The 14,495-nt window shown below is 45.1% G+C and overlaps 1 protein-coding gene, 1 long non-coding RNA gene and 1 other non-coding gene across 4 annotated transcripts in view; 2 read left to right on the top strand and 1 right to left on the bottom strand.

Annotated features, from left to right (window-relative positions):
• GOLM2 (golgi membrane protein 2) overlaps positions 1-5,047 on the bottom strand; it is an 88,275-nt gene extending 83,228 nt beyond the window's left edge. For both annotated transcript variants that reach the window (XM_020900769.2, XM_020900770.2), the window contains exon 1: positions 4,452-5,047. In XM_020900769.2, coding sequence (XP_020756428.1) covers positions 4,452-4,778 — 327 coding nt within the window. In that variant the 5' untranslated portion in view covers positions 4,779-5,047. The remainder of the gene's footprint in view (positions 1-4,451) is intronic.
• A 43-nt stretch (positions 5,048-5,090) lies between these two features.
• Positions 5,091-12,541, top strand: LOC139035711 (uncharacterized). The gene is made up of 2 exons (XR_011488427.1): positions 5,091-5,325; positions 7,302-12,541. It is a non-coding gene; the product is annotated as an uncharacterized lncRNA (long non-coding RNA).
• On the top strand, positions 11,095-11,196 carry LOC139035765 (U6 spliceosomal RNA). Its single transcript, XR_011488481.1, has one exon. It is a non-coding gene; the product is annotated as a U6 spliceosomal RNA (small nuclear RNA).
• Positions 12,542-14,495: the final 1,954 nt, after the last annotated feature.

Raw genomic sequence — 14,495 nt, 5'->3', positions numbered from 1 at the left:
AGGCATCCGGTCCCATCACTTCATGGCAAATAGATGAGGAAATAATGGAAACAGTGAAAAACTTTATTTTTTTGAGCTCCAAAATCACTGCAGATGGTGACTGTAGCCATGAAATTAAAAGACGCTTGCTCCTTGGAAGAAAGGCTATGACCAACCTAGACAGCATATTAAAAAGCAGAGACATGACTTTGCCAGCAAAGTCCATCTAGTCAAAGCTATGGTTTTTCCAGTAGTCATGTATGGATGTGAGAGTTGGGCTATAAAGAAAGCTGAGCACCAAAGAATTGATGCTTTTGAATTGTGGTGTTGGCAAAGACTCCTGAGAATCCCTTGGACTGCAAGAAGATCAAACCAGTCAATCCTAAAGGAGATCAGTCCTGAATATTCATTGGAAGGACTGGTGTTGAAGCTGAAACTCCAATACTTTGGCCACCTGATTCGAAGAACCGACTCACTGGAAAAGACCTTGATGCTGGGAAAGATTGAAGGCAGGAGAAGGGGACGAGAGAGGGTGAGATGGTTGGATGGCATCACCGATTCAATGGACATGAGTTTCAGTAGGCTCTGGGAGTTGGTGATGGACAGGGAAGCCTGGCGTGCTGCAGTGCATGGGGTCGCAGGGAGTCGAACACGACTGAGCAACGGAACCGAACTGAACTTGGAAAAGGGCTGCCTTACCAAAACTCCCTACTCACACATCATACCTAAGGCAGCTATCTCATCAGGGCAAAGGAGTTTTGGCTTGGAACATCCATGGAATGGGCAAGGGTATACAGGGAGGTGATGCAACCTAAGGATCCTGATCTCCAAAAGACTGTGAAGCAAGCACCGACCGAGTCAGGCATCACAACACCACTACTGATCTTGAGGCAAAGTCCCTTGAGGAGCCGTCAGACCACACGCAGATCTGAGGCCACTGCCCACACTGCCCTGGGGATGCAGAAGATCTAACCTACATCTCAGATACGACTGTGACAATGAGAATCTCAATAGTCAGATACCTTAGGCTGTAACTAAGGAACTCCCAACGTGACTGGCTTGCACAATAGGAATTTTTGAAACTTCGTTTATTTATTTATTTTTGGCTGTGCTGGGTCTTCAGTGGCCAGCGGGGCTACTTTCCCGTTGCGGTGCTCGGGCTGCTCACTGCGGCAGCTTCTCCTGCTGCGGAGGACAGGCTCTGGGTGCACCCAGAGGTTCCAGCAGCTGCAGCACATGGGCTCGGCAGCTGCAACTCCTAGGCTCTAGAAGACAGGCTCAGTAGTTGTGGTTGCACGGGCTTAGTTTTTCTGAAGCATGTGGGATGTTCCCGGGTCATGAACTGAACCCATGTCTCCTGCACTGGCAGGCAGATTGTCTACCACTGAGACACCAGAGAAGCAGGGAAGCCCCAGGAATGTTTCTTTATTTCACATAACAAATGCCAATATACTATTTTAACACTCCACTCTGCCAATTTCAGTGCCTCAGCCATTCCTTAGCTAACTTTTCTGGCACTCTGGTTACCCTAATTTCAGGCATCACGTGGTGAAGCAACAACATCTGGCAAGAGAGACCGACCGTCTCTTCAAATGTGACTCTTTGAAGAGTACTGCTCAGGTATTTTGTAGAATGTCCCTGAATGTGAGTTTGTCTGATGCTTTCTTATGATTAGACTGGAGATTTTTCATTTGGGGGAAGAATATCACTGAGGTGCAAGTATGACTCTTTTAAGGAGCAAGGAAGCTTCCCCTAGCAACTCACTAGCCAGCCCCTTCCTAAACTAAGCACCGGGAATAATGAAATTACCGTAATCAGTTCAGACCAATCAGGACACAACCCTGAGTCATCAGGTAGGATATCTACCAAACCAAGGGTGTACAAATGACTACTGAAGGGGTCAGCACCAGTGTGTGCTTTAGGTAAAAACCCTGAAAGGCAGAGCCTTTACTTTAAAGAGACTACACTAACATGAATAAACATTAAAACAAGTCTAGTTTAAAAAGGAAGATACTTTTAATTGTCAATTTACTTGTTTCTCCAACATTATCACCATCCAGAAGTATTTTAGATCATTTACACACGATAAATCTATCTTCTCAGCTCCTGAGGGAGTAGCAGGAATAAAGGAAACACCTCTAAAAGACAAATTTCATCTATAGCTCATCTAGATACCTAGGGCAACATTTCCCAAACTAGTGTGCTTTGCTACATTCTTCTGTACCATGGTAACAAGCTGGCCATGAAAATAGTAATCAGTGATCAAATTAACTGATAGAGACTAAGTTAAACAAAATTAAACAGGCTTCTTTACTAACACATCTCTCAGAGCCTTTATATGCTAGCAGGATTATAAACTTGAAGAGGAGAATATACTACTTACACTGTTTAACATTTTCCTCCCAAAAGAAGGTTTTCCTTTTTTGTCCTGACCATCTATGAACAATTTCTAGGAGGGTATTCTGTTTAACACCACCTTGAGAAATACTGCTGTAAGAGGAAAACAAAGACTCAAGAATATAGTTCATTATTATTAGACAGTTGGGGGGGAGATCAGCAAAAAATAAGTATACTGAAGAAGGTAGGAAGCAAATCCACAGAATTCAATGATAATGAAGCAAGAAAGGAGATAGTTCCCAAAATGTTAGAGACAATCAGTTATTGAGAAATTGAACAGAATAAGAACAAAAATGCTTTTTGATTTGACCAGGAAGACTGCCATTTCTTACCTTGAAGAAAATAGATCACATTGCATAGGTCATAAGTTAATAATATAGCACTTACCTCAAGTGCTTCAGAAAAGAGAAGGAAAGAAGGATGGTATACAGAATGAAAAAAATTAGGATGGGGATGAAAAAAGAAATGCATGAAACATTTATAGACCACCAACAACTAGAGTTTATCAGTGAAAGTAAAAACAAAGACATTGGTTGATTGGGAGAATGGAGTATATGGAAGAATACAAAAAATTTTAGAACAGCGAACACCTATATGCGGTTGAAGGTAAAAATGAAAACCTACTGAAAGAAACTGATAATCACAGTCCAGTAGATGGAAGAAATGGAATCCAGAGTATAAATCACTAGAAAAGATTTATCTTTCTTTCCAGATTGTAGAGAATTTGAATAGTAATACCTAACCATTCAAGTCTGAAGATCTCCTTTAATACTCCAAAATTTCATAGATATCTGTTTATTCCACCCCAGAGAACTTTTCAGTCTACAGAGTTCAGTATGTAGTATAAGTTTGCTGATCTGTTGCTCCTCTCAGAAGCTATGTTATGGTGAAAGTGTAGGCTACTGAAAAGCACTTACCTCAAGTGCTTCTGTGGGCCTCAATCTTCATGAAATAAGAAACAAAGTAGAGGTTGGTGACAGTAAGGAAATTGGGAGCTCAGGAGATTTTAATTTATAATGATTAACTATAAATAATTGGCATACAAAATAAAAACTCATAATGGGAACTCACACACACAAAAACACTGTGATGATTACCAAAAGAGGGTCCAGAAAGAAAGGTATCTATTATACTTATCCTATCCAGAAATTTTCACAGGTCTGGTATATCAACAAAAATTGCATAGGTCATAAGTTAATAATATAGTTCCCAATATGCTGGTGAGAACAAAGACTACTCAGCATCGGTCTAGTTACAGTCTAGCTTTAAACTTTCGCAATTTAAACTTAGTATGGCTTTCCAACACTAACCCTAAAAGTTAAGCATACAAAATTGTATTTTTATTTCCTTCAAGATCAATTAGGACAATGACATGAGATTCTGTTGCTTAGAATGTTATTTTTAGAGTCTATCTTTTGGGTTAATTTCACTAACAATTCAAACTGAGTACATAATTTTGGATTATCTATGTCCAAGTCACAAGTGTGGCTCATATATGGCTCCACAGCCCACCTATAAAAATATTTTTATCACAAAAAAAGGCAGTAATTCTTATTCTTTAACTGCTTAATACATAGCCCTGTAGAGATTTACGAGAAGTTAGACTGCTTAAAAAATATATGGTGATCGCCATAAGTAGAAGGGTTAGAGGAAGCCACATTCTTTAAATAAAGAAATTAATAATGATCAGTGCGCATGGAATAAAAGATAGGGCAACAATACTCACACCAAATCCGGCAGTCTCTAACCCTGTCTATCTGTAGACGTAAGGCGGGCGGCCACATAGACGGGCCAGATCATCACGACTGCCAGCTCAGCAGCCCGGCTTGGGGAAAAGGCGGCATCCACGGAGAGGCCACCCTTGAGAACCAAACACTTACAGTTTCGCCTGGAAGGGACCGCAAAACGTGGCCGTGGAGAACCAGTTAAAGTCTGACAGAAACATGGTTGTGAGCGGCAAGGGAAGCCTCCAAGGCAGCGACTCTGGAAGGCAGAGGCGGCCACGGCCGCGCGAACACCCCCGCCACGGAGCTGAAGGAAACTATGGGGGGTGGCGGAGGCGGCTTCTTGCTTACCTTGTCATCTTCGCATCTCTTCCCGAGGCCCTCCCGGGCCTGCAGCCGGCTGCTAAGGCGGCCGTAATCGGCCTCCTTCTGGTCAATCTGTTTCTTGTGCGAGTCCACCAAGAGCAGGAGGTCCGAATTGCGCTTCTCCAGGCGTCCGCGGGCCACCTCGGTGCGCTGGACCTGGCCCTGCAGCTCCGCCACCTCCTCCTGCAGCAGGACGTGGCGTGAGGAGATGCTCCAGTAATTGAAGGCGAGCACCGCGATCACCACTAGCAGGACCGCCAGAACCAGGGAGGGCAGGCGGCCGGCCCGCCGGTTCGCCCCAAAGCCCACCATGGGGCCGAAGCAGGCCGCGCCCCGAGCTTCGGCGCCGACACCTGCGGGCAGACGCTCAGGCCGCGACTGACGAGTTGCCCGGGGGACGCGGCCCCAGGGCCGGCGGACGCGGGAGGCCGGCGGACGCGCCCGCCTGCGAGCTGAAGAAGGGGGCGGGGCCGCCAGCCGCAAGCCCCTCCCCGCCCCCCTCCTTCAAAGCCGGCCGAGGCGCGTTCCCTAGGCTTTCCTCCAGACCCTGCACCAGCGGGGCGGAACCCGGAGAACCCGGCGCCCGCACCGCAGGCCCGACACCTCAGGGTTAGGAGGCGGGGAAAGAAGCCGGAAAGGGGTGGGCTTAATTCTGGCCCCGCCCATCGGCTGGTCCGGGTCGCCAAGGGAGCCATTTCCTAGTTTCCGTCGACGCCCCCTCTTCTCGCGAGAAACTGGACTTCTCTCGCTGCTTGCTCTGTTGTCTCGCGAGGGTTCTCTCTGGGTGAAAGTGTGTGGTCGTTTTGGCTGTCTGGACGAGCTCTTGTACCTGAACCGGAATCCCTTCGGCTTTTACCTGGTCAGTACCCTTGATCCACGGTCTAGGCCCTCTGAGTTTTCGGTTTTGAGGACGTCTGAGGCTGCGACCGCTATGTAGGGAAAACTTAGGTGAGCTGCGGGCAGAAGGGGAGACAAGAAGGATCTTGTACTTCCTTCAGTAGATTTTCTCGCTTGTGCCGACATTGTGAAGAGAAAACAACCACCACAAGAAAACGACCATGAAATAGCAGTGTCCCAAATATTACGGAGATAAGCACGAACTAGAACCAAGCTTCATAACTGAAAGGGGTGGTGCCAGCCTGGTTTCCCAGACTACTGCTTTCACTCTGAGGGAAAGCGCTTCAGAAAGGCTGAGCTTTTAGAAACTGTTCCTAAACTCGCTGCGACATTTGCCTCGAGCTAGGCTTCCAAGTAGAAAGTCCAGAAGCTGCGCACAATGAATAATAACACAGTCTATTACTGATGGCAAGCACATTCTAGGAGAGAAATAATGGCTCTTTTACAAATTGCTTCTGCATGCTTTGTTGTTGTTTAGTCGCCAATTCGTGTCCCATTTTTTGGGACCCCATGGACTGTAGCCCTCTAGGCTCCTCTGTCCATGGAATTTTCCAGGCAAGAATATTAGGAGTGGATTGCCATCTCCTGCAGGGAACCTTGCTGACCCAGGGATTGAACCAGTACCCCCTGCGTTGGCAGACAGATGCTGTGCCATTTGAGTCACAGGGGAAACCGTTTTCCGTGTTATCCACTCAGCAGCAGTTTTAGGGATGAGGAATCGAAAACACAGAGATGTCCCAGAAACTTTCTCAAAGTCCCCTATCTTGAGCCAGAATTAGGCTTGAATTCGGGTCATTGGTGTCTAACATCATTGCTCTTTGCGTTATAATAGGCTTCCAGGCTAACTGTTGGTATATGTTCAGCTTTAATTAAAGTGATGCAGAAAAATCCCCTACTTCTTTTTGTTTTTTTCTGCATATTTACTTTGCCCTTGCATGAAAGTTTTAAAAGTTATTGACTCTATCCTGTTTAAGGAGAATGTGGTGCTGATTTATTTTTTTCAGACCTCAGGTTCAAGATCATACATGCACATAAAACCCTCCAAATGCAAAAACTTTGGTATTTTCATTGAGATCAGAGTGATATGATTCTGAGGCAGGAAGACTTGTCATAGAATAATTATTCTGTGCTTCTTATCCATTTAAAAAATAAAGTTACCTGCCTAATAGTCTTAGCGTAGCCTGGAAATATTATCGAACCCTTTAAGAGTGGTGATTTCTCTCCCACAGATACAAAAAATAAAAACACCAAAATTATTAATATTTACTTCACATCAAGCTTGAGTCATTTGCTCTGGTTTCATAAGATCCAAGAAAGGACAACCTCGAAGGACAACCAGACTTTGGCAAAAAAAAAAAAAAGATAAAAATGGGAAATCCTTGATTATAATAGATTCACCTATCCTTTCCTCGATTTCACATTGGCCTTGCTTTGCTTAGCCTACCAATTTAAAATTAATCTGTAAAGTGATGTTATCTGCTTAACATGTTACTCTTTCTTTATAGAAACTTGTCATTTTTATATGAGATTCTGGCATGTAAAAGTATGTTATTACTTTCACATTCACATACATTTTTTCATCAGGTGCTTAACTCTTTGCTAGATATGGAAGTAACTTGCCCAGAGTCATACATCTAGTAAGTGGCAGGGCTGAAGCTGGAAAACCAATCCTCTTTCCACCCTTCCCCCAGGGAAAAAAAACTTCTTTTTAATCTGCTTTGATGGTTACCTCTTCAAGCTCTTCTCCCTATTTAGTTCAGTTCAGTTGCTCAGTCATGTCCGACTCTTTGCGACCCCAGGAATCGCAGCACGCCAGGCCTCCCTGTCCATTACTAACTCCCGAAGTTTACTCAAACTCATGTCCATTGAGTTGGTGATGCCATCCAGCCATCTCATCCTCTATTGTCCCCTTCTCTTCCTGCCCCCAATCCCTCCCAGCATCAGGGTCTTTTCCAATGAGTCAACTCTTCGCATGAGGTGGCCAACGTATTGAAGTTTCAGCTTCAGGAGGCCGATGGAAGTTAGTCTAAATATGGCAGAAGGGCCACCTGAAAGAGATTTCTGCCAGATCGAAGCAAGGAAGCGACAGGCATCTGACCTGTAAGCCAGGCAGACACCGTGATTGGAGGCTTCAAGCCAGGCTTATCAGCACCTAAACAACAAGACTGAAAACCAAAAGCCAGAGTGGACAAAGAGCACCTCTGAATTCCTGCTGGACCAGAGATGTGAGGACCAGACATCTCCTGCTTCTCCTCATCCTGGCACCTACACATTCGCTAACCAGACACAGCCCTGAGGAAGGGCGCTGGCCTTCCATGATAAGATTATTGTCCCTGGCAGCTGAGTGGGCCTTAAAGTAAAAATAAAGTTCAGTTACTGAAGTTTCAGCTTCAGCATCAGTCCTTCCAATGAACACCCAGGACTGATCTCCTTTAGGATGGACTAGTTGGATCTCCTTGCAGTCCAAGGGACTCTCAAGAGTCTTCTCCAACACCACAGTTCAAAAGCATCAATTCTTTGGTGCTCAGCTTTCTTCACAGTCCAACTCTCACATCCATACCGGAAAAACCATAGCCTTGACTAGACGGACCTTTGTTGGCAAAGTAATGTCTCTGCTTTTTAATATGCTATCTAGTTTGGTCATAACTTTTCTTCCAAGTAGTAAGCGCCTTTTAATTTCATGGCCGCAATCACCATCTGCAGTGATTTTGGAGCCCCCCAAAATAAAGTCAGCCACTGTTTCCACTGTTTGCCCATCTATTTCCCATGAAGTGATGGGACCAGATGCCATGATCTTTGTTTTCTGAATGTTGAGCTTTAAGCCAACTTTTTCACTCTCCTCTTTCACTTTCATCAGGAGGCTTTTTAGTTCCTCTTCACTTTCTGCCAGAAGGGTGGTGTCATCTGAATATATGAGGTTTTTTATATTTCTCCCGGCAATCTTGATTCCAGCTGTGCATCATCCAGCCCATTGTTTCTCATGATGTACTCTGCATATAAGTTAAATAAGCACGGTGACAATATACAGCCTTGACATATTCCTTTTCCTATTTGGAACCAGTCTGTTGTTCCCTGTCCAGTTCTGACTATTGCTTCCTGACCTGCATATAGGTTTCTCAAAGAGGCAGGTCAGGTGGTCTGGTATTCCCATCTCTTTCAGAATTTTCCACAATTTATTGTGATCCACACAGTCAAAGGCTTTGGCATAGTCAATAAAGCAGAAATAGGCATTTTTCTGGAACTCTCTTGCTTTTTCAATGATCCAGTGGATGTTGGCAATTTGATCTCTGCTTCTTCTGTCTTTTCTAAAACCAGCTTGAACATCTGGAAATTCACGGTTCATGTATTGCTGAAGCCTGTCTTGGAGAATTTTGAGCATTACTTTACTAGCGTGTGAGATGAGTGCAGTTGTGCAGTAGTTTGAGCATTCTTTGACATTGCCTTTCTCAGGGATGGGAATGAAAAACGACCTTTTCCAGTCCTGTGGCCACTGCTGAGTTTTCCAAATTTGCTGGCATATTGAGTGTGGTACTTTGACAGCATCATCTTTTAGGATTTGAAATAGCTCAACTGGAATTCCATCATCTCCACTAGCTTTGTTTGTAGTGATGCTTTCTAAGGCCCACTTGACTTCACATTCCAGGATGTCTGGCTCTGGGTGAGTGGTCACACTGTTGTGATTATCTGGGTAAAGAGCCCAAACCAGATGTCATCAAGACAGTGTATAAGTGCTGTATTGAGGGGTTTCCAGGTGGCTCCGTGATAGAAATCCTTATGCAACGCAGGAGATGTAGGTTGGATCCCTGGGCCAGGCAGATGCCCTGAAGAAGAAAATTGCAACCCAGTCCAATATTCTTGCCTGGAGAATTCCATGGACAGAGGAGCCTGGCAGGCTACAGTCCATGGGGGTTAGAAAAGAATACATCTGACAAAGTGGCTCTGTTACGGGAACTGCTTGGCTCCCAGAAGGAAGGAGGGCTGTTTCATGTTCTCTCTTTTCCCTTGTCTCATGGTCAAGCCATTCAGCTTCAAAAGTAGGAGCTTCCCTAAAACTAGAGCTCTCGAGTCAGGAGTCATTACATTTCTCTAAATAAGCTCATAAAGTTAGTCCTGTAAAGGCTTCTATGTACTTTTTGGATCCTCTAGATAATCTCGACCACGACTCTGCCGAGACTGAGGCAGCCCCTCCTAGAAGGGTGCCCTGATTTTCAGCCTGTTCAGTTGGGAGCCCCAGATACAGGGGCAAAGTAAGAGGACAGGAGGCAGCTGAAGTTTTTACACCCAAGTCTGCACCCTTAGGACACAAGTCTGGCATGTCTCACAGAGCACCACATAGGGCACTTCTGCCCATTTCTCTTGTTTTCTACAGAACTGGTCTAGTTGTAAAACAGTATCATAATTAAGACCCTTGAACTGGCCAGTGTCCCCCATCTTCCAAAGGATACTGTGGCCATTCAGTATCACAGAAGAAGATCAGGCATGTGTTTTTCAATTCTGGGGATCAAACTTGTCCCCGTTTTTTAAAATACATTTTAGGGACTTCCCTGATGGTCCAGTGGCTAAGACACTGCGCTCCCAATGCTGGGGGCCTGGGTTTAATCCCTGGTCAGGGAAGTAGACCCCACATGCCACAGCTAAGAGTTCGAAGCCTGCAACAAAGACCAACAAAGACAAATAATACTAAAAAAAAAAAAAAATACATTTTAAAGGAGTGGTTCTAGAACTGTTAGCTCCCATCTGTAAGAGAGAAAAAAAGTGGCATCCACAGGCATGGCTTCTGTCCACCGCAGGCATCCCTCCCTGCTCTAGATGGGGGTGTAGACAGACTCTCCACCACAGCTCTCCTTCCCTGGTTGGACTTAGTCTGTCCCTTACTGACGCAGGTGCTGGACTCACCCCTCCCGGTGGAGGTGCACCGGGGTAGACCTGATGGCATCCCAGATTGATTTCCAGCTCCTTGCCACAAAGACCTTTGTTTGGTTCGTCCTTTTCTCTGATGCCACCCAGGGTGCAGTAGCGTAGCTGTCCGGTCCCAAGCTGGGACTTCTGGGGGAGGCATCCGTCTTCCGTGTGCCTGTGCACGTCCCTCAGTGCAGTGCTGACCGCAGGAGGAGTGGTGAGTCGTGAAGGATAAGCAGCAACCACGATGTCCCTTCTGAGCATCACCACGCCAGCGTAAGCGATAGCAAAAGAGATGGTGAGGGGCCGGCGTGAGGAGAAAGTGATTTGTCCTCGAGTTACTAGGGCCATTCCTCCCAGTTCACTCCCGCAGATTCCACAGAAGGGATATCCAAGGAGTTGGGACAGAAGCCCCTGGAGAGCCTCCTGGTCCACTGGGAGCTGCCGTCACCAAAGGAAGAAGCCCGTGCGCCTCCTAAGCGCTACCCTGGGAGAGTCTCTTGGAGCTAGAGCTCCATCTAGCTTCTGACTCCTAGCGAGGCTTGGCACTTCCTGCCTACCAGTCCAAGTTTGGGATCTAAGTAACAGCACACAGTAAACAGCACAGATCACAAGTCCCTTGAAAGTCTATGGTCGGACAGATTAGGTTAGCAGTTCTGAGGGTTTTAGTAAAGGAAAAGAGAAGAAAAAGTGTAAGGAAACAGAAACAAACTTTTATAAATAGGGTCCTCATAATGTTTATCTCATACGGTCATTGTGTGAATTAAATGAGTTAATACAGCAGTGCTTAGAACAGGCACTTAGCAAACATTCAATTAATGTAGCTACTACTGTGCTCACTTTGGCAACACACATACTAAAATTGGAACAATGCAGAGATCAGCCTGGCCCGTGCAAGGATGGCATGCAAACTCGTGAACCACTCTATAATGTTTGTAGAGACGTGGATGGACCTAGAGACAGAATGAAGTAGGAGAAACACAAACACTGTATATTAACGCGCATGTGAGGGGTCCAGGAAAATGGTGCAGATGATGTTTGCAAAGCAGAAGCAGAGACACAGATGTAGAGGACAAATGTATGGCTATCACAAGGGCAAGGAGGGGTGGGAGCAATCAGAGATCGGGGTTGACGTACATTATTGACAGTGGGCATAAAATAGATGACTAATGAGGACACGGTACAGCACGTGAACTCTCCTTGGTACCCTGCGGCGACCTAAATGCAAGGGAAGTCACAAAAGGGGATGTGTGTGTACGTATAGCTAATTAACTTTGCTGCACAGTGGAAACTAACACCGCCTTGTAAAGCAACTATAACCCAATAAAAGTTAATAAAAATAATGTTGCTACTACTGTTGCTATTACTGTCGCAGTGGTTTTCAGTTTGTGGTGGGGGCAGGAATGAATCTATTAGTTCACCAACCTTTGTCTATATATTGAATAAATAATTTCTGCATAATCTCACCACTTTCTTAAAAAAAGTCTGAGATGCTATGGTTATGAATAAAATAAAAACGTATTTAAAATTACTAGTGATTTATAACCTTTTCCATTATATATTTTCTTAATCAGTGAACACTAAACATATAATTACTATCACATGAGTATACACTATCTGTACAGTTTCTGACATCATAAAAGACATTCTTAGAGTCAAAATATTGGTAAACTCAAACCTAAAGGGCTGTAGTTGTAGTAAGACTGCACCCAGCATCTATCAGCCTTTCCAGCCTTATTTTTTCCCTATATCCTATTCCCTAGCTCTAACGATATCCTGTTTTTCAGGCTATAACATGTCTCTGACCCTTTGTTTGACTATTTCACATTGGAAAGTTTCCCCAACTTCTTTTCTTTTTTCATTACCATTTATTGATGAATTTCTCCATTATTAATAATAGTAATACAAATCTCTCAGATACCCATATGATCACAATTATATCATTACTATAATTGTTGATCGAGAAAATATTCACTTGAAAATTTTATTATGAAGTGAATAATCTTCCAAATGAAAATAATTTTTTAATTGAAGTATAGTTGATTCACAACATTGCATTAGTTTAAGGTATACAGCGATGTGATTCAGTTACATGTTTCAGATTATATTATGTTACAGATTATTAAAGATATTGAATGTAATTCCCTGTGTCACACAGTAAATCCTTGTTGCTTATCTATTTGATGTATAGAAGTTTGTATCTATTAATCCCATGCTTCTGATTTGTTTCTCCTTCCCTGTCCCTTTGTTAACCATAAATTTGCTTTCTGTGTCTATGAGTCTGTCTGTTTCGTGTGTAGATTCATTTGTATTACTTTTTAGATCCCATGTGTAAATGGCATCACATAGCATTTGTCTCTGTCTGACTGACTTCACTGTAATGTTCCCTCGGTCCATCCGAGTTGCTGCAAATGGCAGTATTTCATGTTTATGCTGAGTAATATCCCATTGTGTATATGCACATATATGCATACCATGGGCTTCCCAGGTGGTGCTAATAGTAAAGAACTCGCTTGTCAATGCAGGAGACAGAAGAGACACGGGTTTAATCCCCAGATTTGGAAGATCCCCTGGAGGAGGGCATGGCAGCCCATTCCAGTATTCTCGCCTGAGAATGTCATGGACAGAGGAGCCTGGCGGGCTCCAGTCCATGGGGTTGCAAAGAATCGGACATGATTTACCTTGTGTCTGGAATAGTGACCAGGGTGGACAATATCCACTTGTCTGGCTTGCTTCGGCCCAGCAGCGGCAGAGGCCTGGCATGTCACGTCTGACTCTGTGACCCCATGAACTGTAGCCCTCTAGGCTCCTCTGTCCATGGGATTCTCCAGGCAAGAATACTGGAGTGGGTTGCCACGCTGTCCTCTGGGGCATCTTCCTGACCCAAGGATCGAACCCATGTCTGTTGTATCTCCTGCAGTGGCAGGCGGGTTCTTTACCACTAGTGCCACCTGGGAGGCCCAGCAGAACTTGTCAAGGCCCGGAGCAAGGGGCCTGGGCAGAAGCACCACACTGGCTGGCTGGATCCTTGGGTGTGCTGAGAAAAGGGAAGAATGCAGTCTCTTCCTTCCTGTAGAGCCTTTATAATTCAACTTCTAATTGAAGCATGACACACACAGAAAAGTGCACCTACATGTACAGCTTAATGAACTTTGATGAGATGAGCAGGCCCGTGGAACCAGCGTCCTGGTCAAGACACAGAGTGTTACCAGCATCCCAGAACCTCCCCCCCATGCCCCTTCCAGTCATCCACCTCCACACCCCCCATGAGAGTAACCACTACCCTGACTTCTAAAACCACAGGTTACATCTGCCTGTTCTTCATACGTGCTCATCCTGTGAAGCCTACACTATATGTCTTTTAAGGCTATGTTTCTTTTTTCACCAGTAGTGGGTTCATTCTCGCTGATGTGTGGTACACTCCTTGTTCAGTCGCTCAGTCGTGTCCGACTCTTTGTGACCCCATGGACCGCAGCAGACCAGGCTTCCCTGTCCTTCACTATCTCCTGGAGTTTACTCAAACTCATGTCCATTGAGTCGGTGATGCCATCCAACCTTCTCATCCTCTGTTGTCCCCTTCTCTTGTTACCTTCAATCTTTCCCAGCATCAGGGTCTTTTCAAATGAGTCAGCTCTTCACATCAGGTGGCCAGAGTATTGGAGCTTCAACTTCAGCATCAGTCCTTCCAGTGAATATTCAGAGTTGATTTCCTTTAGATACGCTCATTACCACACTGCTTTTATCCCAAACTCTTGCTGACGGATGTCAGAATTCTTTGCGGCATAGGGTTTTTACAAATGGTGCCGTGGAGAACACTTCAGTGTGTGCGTTTCGGGCACACATCGTGTGCTGTTTGGCACACACGTCCGATTGTAGGAAATATACTTGCTCAGCTTTGGTAGATACTGCTAAGCAGCTTCCAAAGTGGTTGTGATACTGACCAGGGTTCTTGGCCTTCCCCAGTCAACAGAAATTGATGAGGCCAGGCCAAGACATTCAGGCAACACTTTATTGGGGTTCCTGTGGTTGCAGGAGGGAGCGAAGACAAGTAACAGGCCCCGTTGCTTGCTCCCTGAGGCCGGGTGAGCTGGTGCCTCGCATGGGGTGAGGGTGTGGGTGTGTCCAGTGTTTTGCCCACCTCTTTATGGTGTTTAGTGCAGGGGGCATGTGAAGTGCCCTGCTTTTGCTCCCGACACACAATTTTTGCTCCCAGCTCTTTAGAAGTGGCAGTTG

The sequence above is a fragment of the Odocoileus virginianus genome, chromosome 6, assembly GCF_023699985.2.
Source record: "Odocoileus virginianus isolate 20LAN1187 ecotype Illinois chromosome 6, Ovbor_1.2, whole genome shotgun sequence".
Lineage (NCBI taxonomy): Eukaryota > Metazoa > Chordata > Mammalia > Artiodactyla > Cervidae > Odocoileus > Odocoileus virginianus.
The sequence above is the reverse complement of the archived record's forward strand: the minus strand, read 5'-3'. Positions and strand labels throughout refer to the sequence as shown.